The 19,273-nt window shown below is 41.8% G+C and overlaps 1 protein-coding gene across 2 annotated transcripts in view; it reads left to right on the top strand.

The window, feature by feature from the left end:
* Positions 1–19,273, top strand: part of LOC140493692 (D(4) dopamine receptor-like) — a 42,767-nt gene that overhangs the window by 14,137 nt on the left and 9,357 nt on the right. The window contains exons 2-4 of one of the 2 annotated variants that reach the window (XM_072592427.1): positions 3,296–3,408; positions 6,449–7,023; positions 7,860–11,306. In XM_072592427.1, coding sequence (XP_072448528.1) covers positions 3,296–3,408; positions 6,449–7,023; positions 7,860–7,894 — 723 coding nt within the window. In that variant the 3' untranslated portion in view covers positions 7,895–11,306. Of the gene's footprint in view, positions 1–3,295; positions 3,409–6,448; positions 7,024–7,859; positions 11,307–19,273 lie in introns of those variants that run through there. The other variant, XM_072592426.1, reaches the window with a different exon arrangement.

Raw genomic sequence — 19,273 nt, 5'->3', positions numbered from 1 at the left:
CTTACTCTTGATCTGTGTCCCATCTACGGGATGGGTGGAAGTGTAGCAGACAAGGCAATAAGCGCAGATATGGTAGAATAAGCATAGAGTCAGAGTCCTACAGCTTGGAACCAGACCCTTTGATCCAACTCACCCATGCCGACCAAATTTCCCAAACTAAACTAATCCCACTTGCCTGTATTTGGCCCATATTCCTCTAAACCTTTCCTATTCATGTACCGATCCAAAAGTCTTTTTAAATGTTGTCACTGTATCTTCCACTTCCTCTGGCAGTTCATTCCACATACGAACCACCCTTTGTGTGAAAAGGTTGCTCCTCAGGTCACTTTTAAATCTTTTTCCCCCTCACTTTAAAAGTATGCCCGTTAGTTTTGAACTCCTCTATCCTAGGGAAAAGACCTTTGCTATTCACCTTATCCATGTCCCTCATGATTCTATAAACCTCTGTAAGATCACTTCTCAACCTCCTTCACTCCAGTGGAAAAAGTCCCAGCCTTTCCAATGTTTCCTTATAACTCAAACCCTCCAGTCCTGGCAACATCCTGGTAAATATTTTCTAAACCCTCTCCCATTTAATAATATCCATCCTGTAGAAGGGTGACCACAAACTGTACACAGTACTAAAAGTGACATAACCAACATTCTGTACATCCTTAGCATGATGTCTCAACTCCTATATCATTGGTCTGAACAATGAAGGCAAGTGTTCTAAACGCCTTGTCTACCTGGGATGCAAATTTCAAAAAAACTAGTTCTCTGTTTGACAACACAACCCTGGGCCCTACTATTAACTGTATAAGTCCTGCTTTTACTCATTTTACCAAAATGCAATACCTCGCATTTATCCAGATTAAACACCATCTGCCATACCTCAGTCCATTGGCCCAAATGATTACGATTCCTTTGTAATTGTAGATAATCTTCTTCACTGTCAACGATAACCATCATCCACAATCTTACCAATCATGCCTCCTAAATTCTCATCCAAATCATTTATATACACGACAAACAACAGTGGACCCAGCACCGATCCCTGTGGAACACCACTTGTCACAGACATCCAGTCCAAAAAACAGCCCCCCTCCACCCTCCTCTGTCTCCTACTGTCAAACCAATTTTGTATCCAATTGGCAAACTCTCCCTGGATCCCATGTGGTCTAACTTCACTAATCAGTCCACCATGCGGAACTGCATCAAAGGCTTCTTCTGGAGGGTCCCCTGAGCTCACAAGGAGGGGGGCATTCCTCACCTTTGGAATGTTATCTCCTTGCCTTGGATTGGGTGTAACTCATGTCCGGATGATATTTTTAGTTCTGCAGATGTAGTTCTAGCAGTGGCCACTACTTCCTTTTAGCCAGACGTAGCTCCCTAGGGCAGGATTCTCTGACTCTGAGGGGCCAGCGTCTCACTAATGGAGACCACCGCTGGTATATTATTGCTGCAGGAAAACCTGATTTCATGTTGGGGAGATGCCATCTAGTTTTTAGGTCATGAGGGTGGGTACTTCATCAGCCCATAAAATCCAGCCCATCTGTACTGAATTGAAAATGAGGGTGTTCAATGCTGTGAGGAATAGCGCTTGGCTAAAAGATTGTGAAAATCTCAGAGGATAACTAAATTAAAACAAAGGAGAATAAATTTGAATTTAAAAATTACCAACCTGTTGCAAAAAATACAAAAACAGATCGGAAGAGCGTGAAAAAGGATTCAAGCATACTTCCCATTGACAGAAGTTAGACTAACCTTTCTCCATGCTTCCCTCCTTCTCTTGATTACCAGCCGTTATAATTTTGGTACTTTCCGAACATTTGGGACCTTTCCAGAACCAGGAAAATTTTGGAAGATTATAACTGATGAAATCAGTTATCACTGCAGCCACTTTGATCTTTGCAAGAAAGACAACAGTTTCATGGGATTTAATTTAGTCCCACGCAGACAACAATAATTATCAGAGAAGCCCATGTATTAACCTACAGCAAATCTTATTCTCTTATCACCCCTTAGTAAGTTACAATGGCTCCTGGTTAGGTATATTAACATTAGAATTCTCATTCAAATTCCTTGGTATCTTTGCCCCTCACTATTTCTGGCTTATCTTCCAGATCTCAATCCTCAAAGATAGAAACATAGAAATGAAGAATAGGAGTAGGCCACTCTGCCTTTTGAGCCTTCTCTGCCATTCAATACAATCATGTCTGATCCTCTGCCTCAGTACCATCCCCTGCTTTCTCTCCATACACTTGATTACTTTAATGTCTAAGAAGTATCTCCCTTTTTTTTTCTTGAATATATTGAATGACTTGGCCTCCACAGCTTTCGGTGGTAAAGAATTCCACAGTTTCATTACTTTTTGAGTGAATACACATCTTCATCTCCGTCTTAAATGGCCTACTCTGTATCCTGAAACTGTGACCCTTGTTCCCAACCTGGGGAAAACATCCTCCCTGCATCTGTCGAGCTCTGTTTGAATTTTTATACATTCCAATCAGATTTCCCCCCATTCTTCTAATCTCTGGCCAGTACATGCTCAGTCAAACTAACTGCTCCTCAATGTCAGTCCTACCTTCTCTGATATCAGCCTCTGATGCACTTCCTTTATGGCAAGTGTAACCTTTCTTAGGTTGGAAGACCAAAACTGCATGCAGTGCTCCAGGTGTACTCTCACCAAGGTCCTGTATAACTGAAGTAAGTCATCTTTACTTCTGAACTCAAATCCTCTTGCAATGCTGGGCCACATAACATTTACCTTCTAACTGCTTGCTGCACCTGCCTGTCTATTTTCATTATCCTAATCTATCTCCATTTAAATAATACTCTGCCTTTCTGTTTGTCACACTGAAGTGTATAACCTCACATTTAACCATGTTCTACTGCATCTGCCATGTATTGCCCATTCACTCTTCTTGTCTAAATCACTATGAAGGCCCCTTGCATACTCCCATTGGTCTCGGTGCTCCTTTAATTCAGACCACTTGTGCACTCCTAATTCGAATTGCTCCGTGATTGTGACCATGTCTTTAGTAGTCTGAGGCTCAGGCTCTAAAATTCTCTCCCTGCGCCTCTCCATTTCTCTACTTTGCTTCCCTCCTTTAAAACACTAGCAAAATCTCATAAGCAGTTGCTCGTCATACCTACTATCTTCTTGTCTGTCGCAGTGTCATGTCTGTTCCTGTGAAATACTTGGGACATTGCATATTGTTAAATGTGCTGTATAAAGTATAGCTCATTAATGTTATTTACATTGGTTGAATATGATTGTATCAATGGTACAGTTGTGAGGAAGTTTTGTTTTCAGTTTCAGGGTGGAGTCTGGACACTTGGCCCAGGTCTTTGTGATTATCTAATGACTGTGGATGTGATGCTGTGCACAGCCTCCATTTTCAATCTGTGTTCCATCAGTGTGGACAGGTAAGTACTTTCCAAATTTTAAATCATTGTATCCTAAGATGGACTTTGAACTAGAAAAAAGCAATGGCTTGCCTCACAAAAATATTCAGATCTGACAGAGATCAGACGAGATATTGACAGAAGAATCACACTGAAGGATAAATAACTTCTTGGAGGTTCCAAAGTTGTCACCTCTCCAGGAGTGCCCTGATGTCTCGGAATCAAAGATTTAGCTTCAGGACAATGTTGTTGTCAAATCTCAGGAGGACAAAATACTTATTCAGAATTAAAAGAAAAATTATTTCATTTCATGCTCTTTAAAATATATTCACTATAAAAATATTGGAGATTGGCCAGTAACCTGTTAGACCAGGTTAGATGGTTAAAAATGGGAAGCTAAGTGCTGAAACGTCCAGCAATATGTCCAGTCAAAGTTGGCAACTAACCTGCCGAACATAACAATTTGTCAGGGATGGGCTCACACCACTCTTCTGCCCTTAGGTCATTAGTGCTGAATTGTAAATCATAGAGTCCTACAGGATGGAAACAGGCCATTTGGCCCAACAAGTCCACACAGACCCTCCAAAGAGTAACCCACCCAGACCCATTCCCCGACCCTACTACTCTACATTTCCCCTAATGAATGCACCTAGCCTACACATCTCTGAACACTGTGGGCAATTTAGCATGGCTGATTCACCTAACCTGCACATCTTTGGACTGTGGGAAGAAACTGGAGCACCCGGAGGAAATCCTCGCAGACACAGGGAGAATGAATGTGCAAACTCCACACAGACAGTTGCCTGAGGCTAGAATCAACCCTGGGTCCCTGCCACTGTGAGGCAGCAGTGCGAACCACTGAGCCACTGTGAAATGTCTGGCTCTGACACGATTGAAATTAAAAATATTCAGAAGCATTTCGCACTCTTCAGATACTAAAGCAGTCCATGCAATAGTATCTGGGCAACACTCAGGCTGTGGAGTAAAGAATCAAGTGAACCTTTACACTAATATTAGCACTGAGTATAGAATCATAGAATCCCTATCATGCAGATGGAGGCCATTCAGCCCATTGAGTCTGCACCAACCTTCCAAAGAGCATTCCCTCCATCCCCACCCTTCCCCACATTACCATTGCTATCCCACCTAGCTTGCACAACACGGGCAATTTAGCATGGCCAATCCACCCAACCTGCACATCTTTGGATTTTGGGGAACCCTAAGCACAAAAAAACCCCCAAGCAGACATAGGGAGAATACGCAAACACCACACAGTCACCCAAGGCTGGAATCAAATCTGGCTCCCAGGTGCCGTGAGGCAGCTGAGTCACCACCACATAATGAGTAATGCCATAACATCAGATAACATGGGTCTGCAACTTGGGTGTATAGGGTTCTAGTGATATCCTCTCCTACCATTCTTTTGTATACACTGTAGATACTTAAAAGGTTGCTGATGTTCACTAACATGGGTGTGGCCCACCTTCAATCAATAACCCAGCCATGATGGTGAGTGTTCATCAGATCTAGAGAAACAGTGGCCAGCATCAAGGGAACAGCTGATGAGAAGCCCAGTAGCAGTGAAGTGCCACAGATGAAGGATGAGGCTAACCTACCAATCTGACTGCAGAAGATGCAGAAAGCTGGAAGGGAGTCCCATCCACAAGAGGGAGCAGTGGGTGAAGAACTTTGAGACCAATCCTGTCACTGGACTTCAGCATGGACACCTCTAGTAATACTGAAGAATCACAGAAAAGCCCACAGCTGAGAATACAGCATGCTGAAAAGTCTATTGGCTGAATTGTATTATAGTCTTCGGTGGACGAGAAGACTGTATAGAGTTAGGAAACGAAAAGAGATATAGAAAGTCCACCATCAGGAGGAACAGAGCATAACTCCATAAGTTACAAGAATAGAAGTAGGCCATTCTGTATGCTCCATCATTTAATGAGATCATTGCTAATCTGATAAGCCTCAATTCCCCATTCCTGCCTTTTCCCAAAGCCCTTGATTCCCTTATTAAATAGAAATCGGTCTATCTCAGCCTTGAATATACTCAATGACCCAGCCTCTATAACACTGTCTGATAAAGAGTTCCACAGATTCACTACCCTCTGAGAGAACAAATTCCTCCTTATCTCTGTTGTTTTTGAGATGATACTCTCTTTCTCCAGTTATGGTTGTATTTATTTCCTATACCCTTTTTGCCCAGTGATTATTCAATAATTTTGGAATGCTATTCATGTTTTTACTTTGAAAATTGATCCAAAGTATTTATTCAATACCTCTTCCATTTCCTGGTTCCCTAATATTATTTCCCTAGCCACATTCTGTGAGATGCCTATGTTTATTTGACCTTTCTTTTTCCTTTATATGTATTCAAAGAAATTATCAGTCTTGATGTTACTTGCAAGTTTATCCTCAAAGTTTGCTTGTTCTCTCTTTTTTTTCTTTTGGTCATCTTTTGTTAGTTTTTCCCTAGCTATCTTACCACTAATCTTTGCCCATTGTATACATTTTTCTTTCACTTCATTGATTAGTTATGGTTGGCTTATCCCCTTCCTAGAATCTTTCTCTTCACTGAAATGCATTTTTGCTGTGAACAATGAACTATTTCGTTGACTACCTGCTGTTGTTCCTCGACAGACTTTGCTGGTAAACTCCTTGCCCTGTCCATTCCAGAAAACTCTGACCTCATTCCTTTGTAATTATCATGACAAAGCCCAAGTTATTCTCTCTCAATTTGAGTGCTAAATTCTACCATCTTTCCTGGGGGATCTTTTACTCTGAGATTATTTATTAAACCTGCCTCATAACACATTACCAGACCTAAACTGTTTGGATACAGTTTGAGGAAATTGTCCCATATACAATCCATAAATTCTTCTTTATAGTTTCCTCTGGCAATCTGACGTTTGCAATCTAAATGAAGATTGAAGTCAGCTGTGATTAATGTACTGCCTTTTTCTCATGTCCTCATTATCTCATGCTGTATTTATGCGGACCCTGTTTAGCGCCAGCTTTACTAAACAGGACTATTTCTGTTTCTCCTCTCTCTCAGGTTTATTGCTGTGTTGATCCCACTGAATTACAACAGGAAACATGTGGATCTCCGGCAGATCATCTTGATCTCCATGACCTGGATCTTGGCATTTGCCGTTGCCTCACCAATTGTCTTTGGCCTGAACAATGTTCCTGACCGAGATCAGACCGTCTGTCAATTGGAGGATAATAATTATATAATTTACTCTTCTGTCTGCTCCTTCTTTCTCCCCTGCCCAATTATGCTGCTTTTGTATTGTGGTATGTTCCGGGGCCTCAGGCGGTGGGAGGAAGCACGGAAACGCAAGCTAAGGCATAGCTTGCATGGTTTCAGGAAAATTAATGGAGACCCCACTGAGCCGCAGAGTCCTCCTCCGCTCATAGACCGAAGTCCGACACATGTCAAACGTGAAGAATTGCATCTCTTTCCAAAGTCAGACTGTGACTTATCAAGACAGTTTGTGGACCGGTCCATTCAGACTGTAACATTTTCAGAAGTCAAGTACGTTCGCTCGCGCCCAGTGAACAGGAGGAAGCGTGCAAAGATTAATGGAAGAGAGCGCAAAGCAATGAAAGTGTTACCCATTGTTGTAGGTGAGTGTCAGGCACTGTGTACGTTGTATCTGGTTCTGTCACCAATTCATGAATGTAAGTTTGCTTGCTGAGCTGAAAGGTTCATTTTCAGTTATTTTGTCACCATACTAGATAACTAGGAATGGGAAATGATATCACAAACACAGGAAATGACATCACCAACCCAAGGAAACCTAAACACATAAATAGAAAGCGCGACATAACACCAGTGCTTCACCAGAGGATCACTGATGGTGTTACCTCGGATGGTGATATGGTGATGAAACATCTGAAAACAAGCCTTCTAGCTCAGCAAGCAAACTTACATCCAGAACCTCAACCTGAGCTACAAACCTTCTCGACTCGCTGTCACCAATTCATGTTTTGTTCCATTGATTCTGTTTAAATTCAGCCCTGCTTCAAAACAAATGGAAGTTCCAGTCGGTTCCAATGAAGCTTTAAATTAAGAATCTCACCTGCATAGAAGCAGACCATTCAACCCATCATACCCATGCTGACTCTTCGGTGAAGTTATCCAGTCAGTCCAACTTGCAACCCCTCCAATTCTACCTCCATAACCCTGCAGAATTTACCCTTGATTATTTCTTCAAGTTCCTTTTGGAAGTTAATGTGGAACCAACCTTTCAGGCAATGCAATCTAGATCACAAGAAGCTACTGCCTGAATAATATTCCCTTTATTTCCCCTTGGTTCTTTTGACTATAATTTTAAATGTGTACCCTTAAGTTACTGACCCTCCTGCCTTTGGTCTCAGTTTATCCTTATTTAATCTATCAAAGCCCTGCATGATTTTGAACAGCTTTGTTAATTTTCTCTTTCACTCCCTCTGCTTTGAAGAGAACAACACCGTCTTCTCGCGTCGTTCAGAATAACTGAAGTCCCTCATCCACAGAAGCATTTCAGTAAATCTCCTCTACAGCCTTTCAAAGGCCACTTCATGTGTAAAGTGTTGTGCCCAGAGCTGGACATAATACTTCTGCTACAATTTAGCCATTAATTTATTAAACCTATTGTAATAGTTCTAGTATATCAATATTTGTATCATTTGAATTTAATATTGCCATCTGATTTCTCTCATTTAGGAAGCTGCTGAAAGTTAGAATCTCATTGGCAGATTTTTCATGTACAGTAACATTTATGTTTAACTGAACTGAAGGTGATAACTGGACATGTTACTTGGTCACTCAGTTTCCTGATAAACCCTACTTATACATTATGTATGTACATATCAATTAGGAGCCAGAGTAGGCCACTCTGTCTTCCAGCCATGTTCTCATCAACCCCTGAACACCTTCTGTTCTTGCTTATTCAAGAATCTATCTACCTTTACTCTGAAAGAATCAAAGTTTCTACCACCTTTTGAGGCACACAGTTCCAAAGATTCATGCCTCTCAGTGAGATAAAAAAACATTGTCCTTCTTTCTGTCTTCTGTGAACTTGAAGGAAGTAAGTGCTTTAACATATTAATTCCTGCTTCAGTGTTTAGTTAATATTTTACCAATATAGCAACTTAACTTGGTGTAGACAAACCGGTCCGTCCCTCAGTGAGGGGTGAGCTTAATATTTTATTTCTATTACTGAATAGCTTAAGGCGATGAGGTGACATGTCAGGTTTAATCCGGAGTGAACAGAGTCCACACGTCGTAGATAGTCAGTGACGTGAGTGTTTGAGCATCCAGACTAATCTTGTATCTGATGCAATAATCCCAGCAGACACAATACATGCTTATTCAGCAGCAGCATGTTGAGGGCATTAGGACTAGCCGTTAGCAGTTTTGGATGTAAGTCCAGAGAAACCAGTCTTCGTACTGAGTGCTGATTACAATGAGACATATTTTCTCAGGACCGTCAATCCAAACCCTATGAGGTAGTTTATGACTGTTGTGCCCATATGTTGGTCAGGCAGGTTGCGAAGCTTTAACTCACAAGTTTATGTCCTATGACAGCGCTGCATAATGGGCATGCATTTCCCTCCCCCTCCCAGCTGGAATTTTGGGAGAATCCTGCCCACCATCCCAATGGCTGCAATGTTGCACTGGGAGCAGCATAGATTGCTTCAAGGCGAGACTTGTGCGCCAACTTAGTAGCAGTCCTACCTCAAAGCACCGGGCCAATCAGATGGCCAGCACTCTGTAGTTCCACAGTGCCACCAGGAGGGCTGGTCACAAGTGGGACCACAGATAGTCCCCAGTGCTTGGGAGCCCAGATTTACCTGGAATCAGATGTCTCAGTGAGGAAACGCTGAGGGGCTAGATTCAAGAAGCCAAAGAGGGAGATTAAAAAAGGATGACTCCAATGGGCTTAGCGGCTCCACAAAGGAGGTTGGTATGTCCTGTCTGACGTCAGCATGCGTAGCAAAAACTGTCAGGCTTCTCGCAAGGTGTGGGCCATTCCCCCACTGCCAATAAAATATTGGCAGTGGCGTTTAACGTATTAGACACTTAATGATTTGAATCAGCCCAAGGTTGTCTGACACGTCTCCTGTAAATCCTCACCCCACAGCCCAACGTAGAGTTTTGTAGCGGTCATGGATGGGAAAGTAGGCAACAGGATGTTCACCCAATGGATTTTACATTCAAACAGCAGAGTAAAATTCACCCATCAAATCCACTGTGAAAATGTAGTATTGAGGGAGCATAACAAGAAGGTGCGAGGGAAACTAATAAGGCTGAAATTTGCTGGGGATGCATCCTAAGATATTTAGGAGATAGTGGATACACTGCAGTTTTTTAAAAAAATTTAGATTAGTTTACTTACAGTGTGGAAACAGGCCCTTCGGCCCAACAAGTCCACACCGACCCGCCGAAGCATAACCCACCCATTCCCCTACATTTACCACTTTATCTAACACTATGGGCAATTTAGCATGGCTAATTCACCTAACCTGCACATCTTTGGATTGTGGGAGGAAACCCACGCAGACACGGGGAGAATGTGCAAACTCCACACAGGCAGACACCTGAGTCGGGAATTGAACCCGGGTCTCTGGTGCTGTGAGGCAGCAGTGCAAACCACTGTGCCACCGTGACGCCCATAAATCTTGCAAGAATCCTTAGATTCTGCAAAAGTGTCAAGTGCCAACATAATATCTTTACTTAAAAAGGGACAGAGACAAAAATAGGTAATTGCAGACCAGTTGGCTTAACATTACTAATAGCAGAGTATTTACAAATACCAGAAGAGCTTTTGCCCGAGGCATCGATTTTCCTGCTCCTCGGATGCTGCTGTGCTTTTCCAGTACCACACTCTCACCTGATATGATCAAGTTGAGTTAGCATCGCTTCATTAAAGGGAAATCATGCCTGACAAATTTACTAGAATTCTTTGAGATAACAAGCAGGTGAGATAAAGGGACAGCATTGAATGCAATATATTTGGATTTTCAGAAGGTGTTTGAGAAGGTACCATACATAAGTCAATTAATAAGAGAAGAGTCTATGTGTTAGAGGTTGTATATTAGCTTGGATAGAGGATTTGCTATTGAACAGAAGGCAGAGATTTGGGATGAAGGGCATTTTGAGAATGGCAACCAGTAACTAGTGGAGTGCACATGTACTAGTGCAGGGACCACAATTATTTACAATATGTATGAGTGACTTGGATGAGGAAAGTAAATGTATTATAGCCAAGTTTGCAAATGATGCAAAAATAGGTGGAAAGTTAAGTGGTGAGGATGAGACAAAGAGTCTGCAGAGGGCCATAGACAGTTAAGCAAGTAGACAAAAACTTGGCTGTTGGAATATAATGTGAGTATTTGTTTTGTCAGAAAGAATAAAGGAGCTAGAATATTATTTAAATGGAGAAAGACTGCAGAAAGCTATAGAACAAAGGAATCAGAAATAAAAGCTGTTGGTGAATCCTCAGCAGATCTGGAAGTTCTCCTTTTGTTTCAGATTTCCAGAATCTGCAGTCCTTTGTTTTGTTTTATTTTATAGAACAGAGAGATTTGGAAGCCCTCAACCAAGAATCACAAAAAGCTGGCATCCAAGTTCAATGGGCAATAGGGAAAGCAAATGGAATATTGGCCTTTCTTTCAAAGAAATTGGAGAATATAAATCAGGAGATTCTGCTTAGTTAGACCACTCCACTCCGAGATCACAACTGGAAAACTGTGAACAGTTTTGGGCTCTAATATAAAGAAATATACACTGGCATTGGAAGCAGGTCCATAGAATGTTCACTAGGCTAATACCGGGTGTCAAGGGACTGTCTATGAGGAGAATTTAAATAAGTTTGGCCTGTACTCATTAGAATTTAGAAAAATGAGGGGCAACCTTATTGAAACATGCAAGATTCTTAGGTTAAAACTCACACAACACCAGGTTATAGTCCAACAGGTTTATTTGGAAGCACCAGCTTTCAAAGCGCTGCTCCTTCAGCCCTTAAGGTCGAATGATCTCATACTCCACAACCACCTGATGAAGGAGCAGCGCTCTGAAAGCTGGTGTTTCCAAATAAACCTGTTGGACTATAACCTGGTGTTGTGTGAGTTTTAACTTTGTACACCCCCAGGCCAAGACTAGCTCCTCCAATCAAAATTGTTAGGGGACTTGACAGGGTAGATTCAAGGAGGTTGTTTCCCCTTGTCGAAGAGTCTCGGACCAGAGAGTAAAATCTCAGAGTAAGTGGCTGAACGTGTAAAATAGAGATGAAGATGAATTTATTCAGAGGTAGATAATCTATGGAATTCTTTACTGCAGAGGAAGGTTCATTCAGTATCAGTACATAGAAGAACCAACTGGAGAATAGGCCACTCTAGCCTGGGTGTTGCATGATCAGAAAGGTATAATTGATGATTTAGTTGTGCAAGGCCCATTGGGGATGAGCGACCATAATATTCCAGAATCTTGAATCAAGTTGGAGAGTCACATAGTTGATTTGGAGACTAGGGTCCTGAAACTAAATAGAGCAAACTATGATAGTATGAGAAACAAGTTGGCTATGATAGATTAAGAAACATTGCTTAAAGGGATGGCAGTGAAAAGATAAGGGCAAACATTCAAAGAGCACATTGGTAAACTGCAACAATTGTTTAATTCCTGTCTAGTGTAAAAGTAAAACCAGAAGGTAGCCAAACTACGTCTTATAAGGGAAATTATAGATAGCATTAAATTCAAGAAAGAGGCATGCAAATCAGTCAGAAAAAAACCCTGATCTGAGGACTGGAAGCAGTTTAGAATTCAGCATAGGAGGACAAAGAGATTGACGAAGAACAGGAGAACATGAGTAAGCTTGTGGGAAACATAAAAACTGATTGCAAAAATTTCTGTTGGTATGTGAAGAGAAAAGGATTGGTGAAGATAAATGTAGGTCCCTTGCAATCAGAAATGGGGGAATTTATAACAGAGGTCAAAGAAGTGGTTGACCAACTAAATACACAGTTTGGTTCTGAGTTCACAAAGGAGAATACAAATAACAGACCAGAAATGTTAGGAAACGCAGAGTTTAATGTGACAGAGGAACTGAAAGAAATTAACATTGTTCAGGAAATGGTGTGGGAAAATCGATGGAATTGAAAGCTAATAAATCTCCACGTCCTGGTAATTTATTTTCCACAGTATGTAAGGAAGTGTCCCTAGAAACGTGGTTACACTGGTGAGCATCTTCCTAGATTCTATAGGAGCAGTCACAGTCATAGAGTCACAGAGATGTACAGCATGGAAACAGACCCTTCGGTCCAACCCGTCAATGCCGACCAGATATCCCAACCCAATCTAGTCCCACCTGCCAGCACCCGGCCCATATCCCTCCAAACCCTTCCTATTCATATATCCATCCAAATGCCTCTTAAATGTTGCAATTGTACCAGCCTCCACCACATCCTCTGGCAGCTCATTCCATACACGTACCACCCTCTGTGTGAAAGAGTTGCCCCTTAGGTCTCTTTTATATCTTTCCGCTCTCACCCTAAACCTATGCCCTCTAGTTCTGGACTCCCCGACCCCAGGGAAAAGACTTTGTCTATTTATCCTATCCATGCCCCTCACAATTTTGTAAACATCTATAAAGTCATCCCTCAGCCTCCGACGCTCCAGGGAAAACAGCCCCAGCCTGGTCAGCTTCTCCCTGTAGCTCAGATCCTCCAATCCTGGCAACGTCCTTGTAAGTCTTTTCTGAACCCTTTCAGGTTTCACAACATCTTTCTGATAGGAAGGAAACCAGAATTGCACGCAATATTCCAACAGTTCTTATAGACTGGTGGGTAGCTAATGTAATCCTTCTATTTAAAAGGGGAGATGGAGAGAAAGCTGAGAATTATAGACCAGTCATCCTGATACCACTAGTGAGAAAAATGCTAGAGTCCATTTTAAAAGATTTAATAACACTTAGAAACAGTGGCAAAGTCAGACAGGGTCGTCATGGATTTATAAAAGAGAAATCATGCTTGGCAAACCTGCTGGAATTCTTCAAGAATGTAATTAGTAGAGTTGAGGAGGGGGAGTAAGTGGATGTGGTTTACTTGGACTTCCAGGAGGCTTTCAACAAAATCCCTTATAAGAGATAAGTATGTAAAATGAAATCACCTGGGATTGAGATGGATGGAAAACTGGTTGACAGGCAGGAAACAAAAGTGGTAGCCAAAACAGAAATGCAGATGATTATTTGAATGGCTATAATTGGAGAGAAGGGTATGTACAATGAGATCTAGGTGTCTTTGTACACCAGTCACTGAAGGTAAGCATGCAGGTGCAGCAGACAGCAAATGTTATGTGGGTCTTCATTGCAAGAGGATTCAAGTACAGGAACACAGATGTCATGCTCAAATTTTACAGGCCTTTGTTGAGACCATCTGGAATACTGTGTGCAGCTTTGGTGTCCTCATCTGAGGAAGAATGTTCCTGCTATGGAGGGTATGCGGTGAGTGTTTACCAGGCTGTTTCCTGGGTTGGCAGGACTGTGGTGTGAGGAGAGTTTGAATCATTTGGAATTATATTTGCTGGAGCTTAGAAGAATGTAGGGGTGGGGATCTCATAGATACCTATAAAACTCCAACATAATGAAACAGGGGGTAGATGCAGGAAGGATGTTACTGATGTTGGGGCAGTCTACAAACAGGGGTCACAGTCTAAACCATTTAGGACTGAGATGAGAATTTTCTTCACCCAGAGAGCGGTGAGCCTGTGGGCTTTGCTACCCCAGAAAGCAATCAAGGCCAAAACATTGTATAATTTCAAGAAGGATTGAATATAACACTTGGGCTAAAGGGATCAAAGGATATGGGGGAAAAGCAAGAACAGGCTATTGAGTTGGATTATCAGCCATCATCATAATGAATGCTGAGCAATCTTAAAAGGCTTTACAGAATATTGAGAGGTCTACAGACAGTGGACATGGGGAAGGTGTTGCAACTAATAAGAGAGATGAGGTCACAGCTCCAGAGTAAAGAGAACTGAGGTTGGGAGGAATTTCTTCAGCCAAAGGTAGGTAATCTGGGGAATGTATTGCTGCAGAAGGCTGTGGAGGCCAAGTCATTGAGTATATTTAAGACAGAGATATGTTGGTTCTTGATTAGTAAGGGAATCCAGGGTTACGGGGAGAAGGCAGAAGAATGAGGTTGAGAAACATATCAGACCCGAGCTGAATGGCTGAATTCAGCTCCTAAATCTTACAGTCTTATGGAAAGAACCACTTCTGCTCCTGTTTTTCTATGTTTCTATGTTATCTATGAGTGCTGCAGTGTTAGAACATCATTGCCCATGAAGCATTGAATGGTATTTGCTTCCCTGGACTGCACTTACTCCCAACCCTGCTGACCAGGTGAAATTCCCAATTGTGAACATGCTGGAGGAGGAACTCCAAAGGATATAGCTGACAGCCAGCGTCAGATTCCCCATCCTGTAGAAAAATAGCAAGAACAGATCACACCAACCACTGGCATTGTCATAGTGCCTTTAATACACTAAACCATTTCTCGGAATTTTGCCCGAGTGTCATCGACAAAAATTATCACCAAGGAAGGAGATATTAGTGAAAAACTTCATCAAATCAAGAAGAGTCTTAAAGAAGGACAGAGTGACAGAGAGAGAGTAGGAATTCCGGAACTTAGAATCCAGGCAGCTGGAGGCAAGTCTGCAAATGATAGAGCTAATAAAATTGGGAATGGGCATGAGGCAACCCGGAAAAGGACACAGGTGCTGGGCCTAGGAAGATTACAGAGATAGGGAGGTGTGAGACTGTGGAAGGATTAAAAACATGCATGAAAATTTTGAAATTAAGATGTTGTCAATGTAGTTCAGTAAGCAGGTAATGGGTAAATGAAGGTCGGTGTGAATTCGAGCACAGAGCTTTGGATGACTGAGAGTTAGGTGAACTAAGAGTTTCAGCAACAAATTTGCTGAGTCAGGTGGTTTCAGAGGTGGAATTAGGCAGTCTTCGTTACAAACAGGAAAGTGATTTGAAAATCATTGGGGAGGGTCACATTTGTATATTAAAAATCGAAAGAACTATGGATGCTGTCAATCAGCGACAAAAATAGAGATTGCTGGAAAAGCGCAGTAGGTCTGGCAGCATCTGTGGCAAGAAATGAAAGTTAACTCTGGATTTATCCTCACAGATGCTGCCAGACCTGTTGAGCTTTTCCAGCAATCTCTTTTTGTTTGTTTTACATTTGGATATTGTTATTTCTATACTTAGCTCCTTGATAAGAAAGTTGAAACAAACCATTCCACCCAGCCAATAAATTCGCCCATTCCTCCCACAGAACATGTTGAACCAACAAACATTGATGCATTCTGGCTGTGATTGAGGTTGCTGGTTTCATCTGTAGCTCAGGTATTAGCAGATATTGCAGAACAACTGGGGAATGGTTCTTTATAGCAAACTGGGGAAATCTGCTTCATTGTCATGGAACAAGCTGGCTGAGTCCAGCAGCGTAATGGAATGAGAAGATAAGGACTGACCCCCTGGTGTGCTGTTCAAATTAAATCAATGAGACCAGGAGTTTACCAAAAATAAATCACATGACTGTTTGTCACTCTGTCACGAGGTGATCTTTCTCAAGATACCAGGCAGCATTAGCTTGAGCTGGGTTAATCTCATTAACCAGTTTTCTAAACACAAAACTACAGGGTATTAATGATTGAAAGTTGTAAAACAGAATGTTAGCTTGTTTGTCATTCTGGAGGGCATTTAAATTTGTAACATAAACGAATGGTTCTGTGATAAAGTATAGCATTTTATGTGGCTCATGAGTGTAGAATTCCTGAACATCACACATTATTCCATATTTAGCTTCCAAAGGACAATGCAGCAGCTTATCTCCGCCATCATAATGCTAAATTAAGATCAAATCCTTGCTAACCCCCTTTAACAATTCAGTTTTTGTAATGGTATGAACTATGAACAATTACATTATTTATTACATGTTTGTCGCACTGAGTCTGTCAGAGACCGATCTCCAGAGACCAACTGTGAAAAGGCAAGTAGGTGTAAGAGCAGTTTGGATTCTTGTCTGTGCATGAGTGGCACAGTGACTCAGTGGTTAGCACTGCTGCCTCACAAAGCCAGGGACCTGGATTCAGTTCCACTTTTAGGCGACTGTCTGTGCGGAGTTTGCATATTCTCCCCATTCGGGTTTCCTCCAGGTGCTCTGGTTTCCTCCAACTGTCCAAAGATGTGCAGACTAGGTGGATTAGCCAAAGGAAATACAAGGTTACAGGGGTGGTGTGGGTCTGGTGGGATGCTCTTTGAAAACCTGGTGTGGACTTGATCAGCTGAATGGCCTGCTTCTATGATTCATGGCAAATTGTCAGGTAGAAGTAAAATGTTGATTAGATTTGGGTTGTGACACCAAATGCACAATTAGGGTGAATTGTCTCAAGGGCGCTCTCACTTTGACATGTAGATTAAATTCTCTACAGTGTGGAACAGGCCCTTCAGCCCAACAAATTCACACCGATCCTCCGAAGAGTAACCCACCCAGACCCTTTTCTCACTGACTAATGCACCTAACACTATAGGTAATTTAGCCTGGCTAATTCACCTGATCTGCATATCTTTGGACTATGGGACGAAACTGGAGCAAACCCAGACAGATACGGGAAGAATGTGCAAACTCCACACAGACAGTCGCCTGAGGCTGGAATCAAACCTAAGTCCCTAGTGCTGTGAGGCAGCAGTGCTAACCACTGAGCCACTGTGCTGCCCTGTAAACAGCTTTCTGAAAAGATTACAATAAGATCTAGCAGTGGAACAGCGGTCGTATCAAGGAAATGCACAGAGTAAGATGTTCAATTAAAACAACACTTTTTTAACAATTGTTTTTTTGGATGAGATGTCAACCAGATCACTGTCTAGGTATCAGTGATAGAAATCTACCTCTGAGAGTTTAATAAGCTATCAAAACTACTGGTATATAGTGAGTATCATATTACTGACTCTAATTTCCACTCCAGATTGCACACCATCCTAATTTGGAACAATATCGTCGCTCCTTCACGATTGTTGGACCTCCCTTCCTAGTCACGTACCTAAATGTCATGGGTGCAATAGTTCAAAAAGGCAGCTCACCACCGCTATAGGAGAAGTGAGTCTTGAGAAAATTTGTAGCTCAGGCTGAAGTTCTGGATGTAGGTTTTCTCGCTGAGCTGGAAAGTTCATATTCAGACATTTCGTCACCATACGAGGTAACATCTTCAGTGAGCCTCTGGGTGAAGCGCTGGTGATGTAGCCCACTTTCTATTTATATGTTGGGTTTCCTTGGGCTGGTTATGTCATTTCCTATGGTGACATCATTTCCTCTGGTGATTTCCTGTTCTTTTTCTCAGGGGGTGATAAATGGGATCCTAGTTGATGTTCATGTAGTTTCTGCCTGTTTGTCCAATGTAGTATTTGCAAGGTATTTTGTAAATTACATTAGTTTTGCTGTTGTCTGTATGCTTTTGCTTGTTGTTAACTAGCCACAAAAAAAGACCCACTCTCACTAGTATCCTTACATACGGATGAGGAAGGACACTACTTCGACTGGGACAACACATCCATCCTCGGACAAGCCAAACAGAGACACGCACGAGAATTCCTAGAAGCATGGCATTCTAACCGGAACTCTATCAACAAACACATTGACTTGGATCCTATTTACCCCCCCCTCCCCCGAGAAAAAGAACAGGAAATGACATCACCATAGGAAATGATGTCACAATGGGAAATGACATCACCAATCAAAGGAAACCCAACATATCAATAGAAAGCAGGATCTAACACTAGGGCTTCATCTGGAGGCTCACTGAAGATGTTACCTAGTATGGTGACAAAACATCTGAAAATCAACTTTCTGGCTCAGCGAGCAAACCTACATCCAGAAATTTAGGAGAAATTAGGAGAATGCCTTAAATACTGGTCCAGCCAGCAATGCCCACATCACAGAGAGAAGTTATGAAGGAGAAAAATGGCACGTTAACAAAAATTGCATCCACGTTGTCACTCTCTGATTGTTACACGGGAGCATAATCAGGTCCAGGTCCAAGTAGGCAGGTAAGATCCCCCCTTTCCCCCCAAGCATTTACAGACTATGGGTATCAGTAAAACCAGAAATTATTGTTCATTTGTATTTACTCTTGGAGAGGTGATGGTGAGCCACCTTTCTGAATACAACTGAGTGGTTTCCTAGACCAGATCAAACTACAATTAAGTGTCAACCGCATTGTTGAGTATCTGGAGTCACGTGTAGGCCAGACCAGGTTAAGGTTGACATAATTCCTTCTGTAAAGAACTCTCATGAACCAGTCGAGTTTTTTTTAATAAAATGCAATATTTCCACAGTCACCATCACTGATACTAGCTTTTTATTGAAATGACTTATTTTAATTTCCCTAGTTACCTGTTTCAGGACACAGTTGAAGGTACGATGATATTGTTCCAGTAACTTTATTTTCTGAGGGAATGTTAAAAAGGGTTTCATTGTAGGTTGTTATTAGAAAGAGAAATTCACTGAAGAGGGACAGGGGTGACAGGGAACTTAATTAATCAACAATGTGGGCTATTAAATGCTAGAGGACATGGGAATGTAGTAAGAGACTGGATGGGATGTTAAAGGACTTGGAAATTAGGAGGAGAGTGGGATTAGATTGAATAGGCTATCAAAGGGAGCGAGGATATCTTTTTGCTTATAAATTGTATTTCAGACATGGTTAGTTTGTTCAGATACTACACTTGAACTCTATTGATCTCCCCTTTTAACATTAGTATATTTGTCTGAAAATATTTTGTACTGTTTTATCTCCTTTCATTGCTTTGCTGTTCCCACAGAGTTG

This window comes from Chiloscyllium punctatum, chromosome 22, assembly GCF_047496795.1.
Source record: "Chiloscyllium punctatum isolate Juve2018m chromosome 22, sChiPun1.3, whole genome shotgun sequence".
NCBI lineage: Eukaryota > Metazoa > Chordata > Chondrichthyes > Orectolobiformes > Hemiscylliidae > Chiloscyllium > Chiloscyllium punctatum.
Note: the sequence above shows the minus strand (reverse complement) of the source record. Positions and strands in the feature narration are given on the sequence as shown.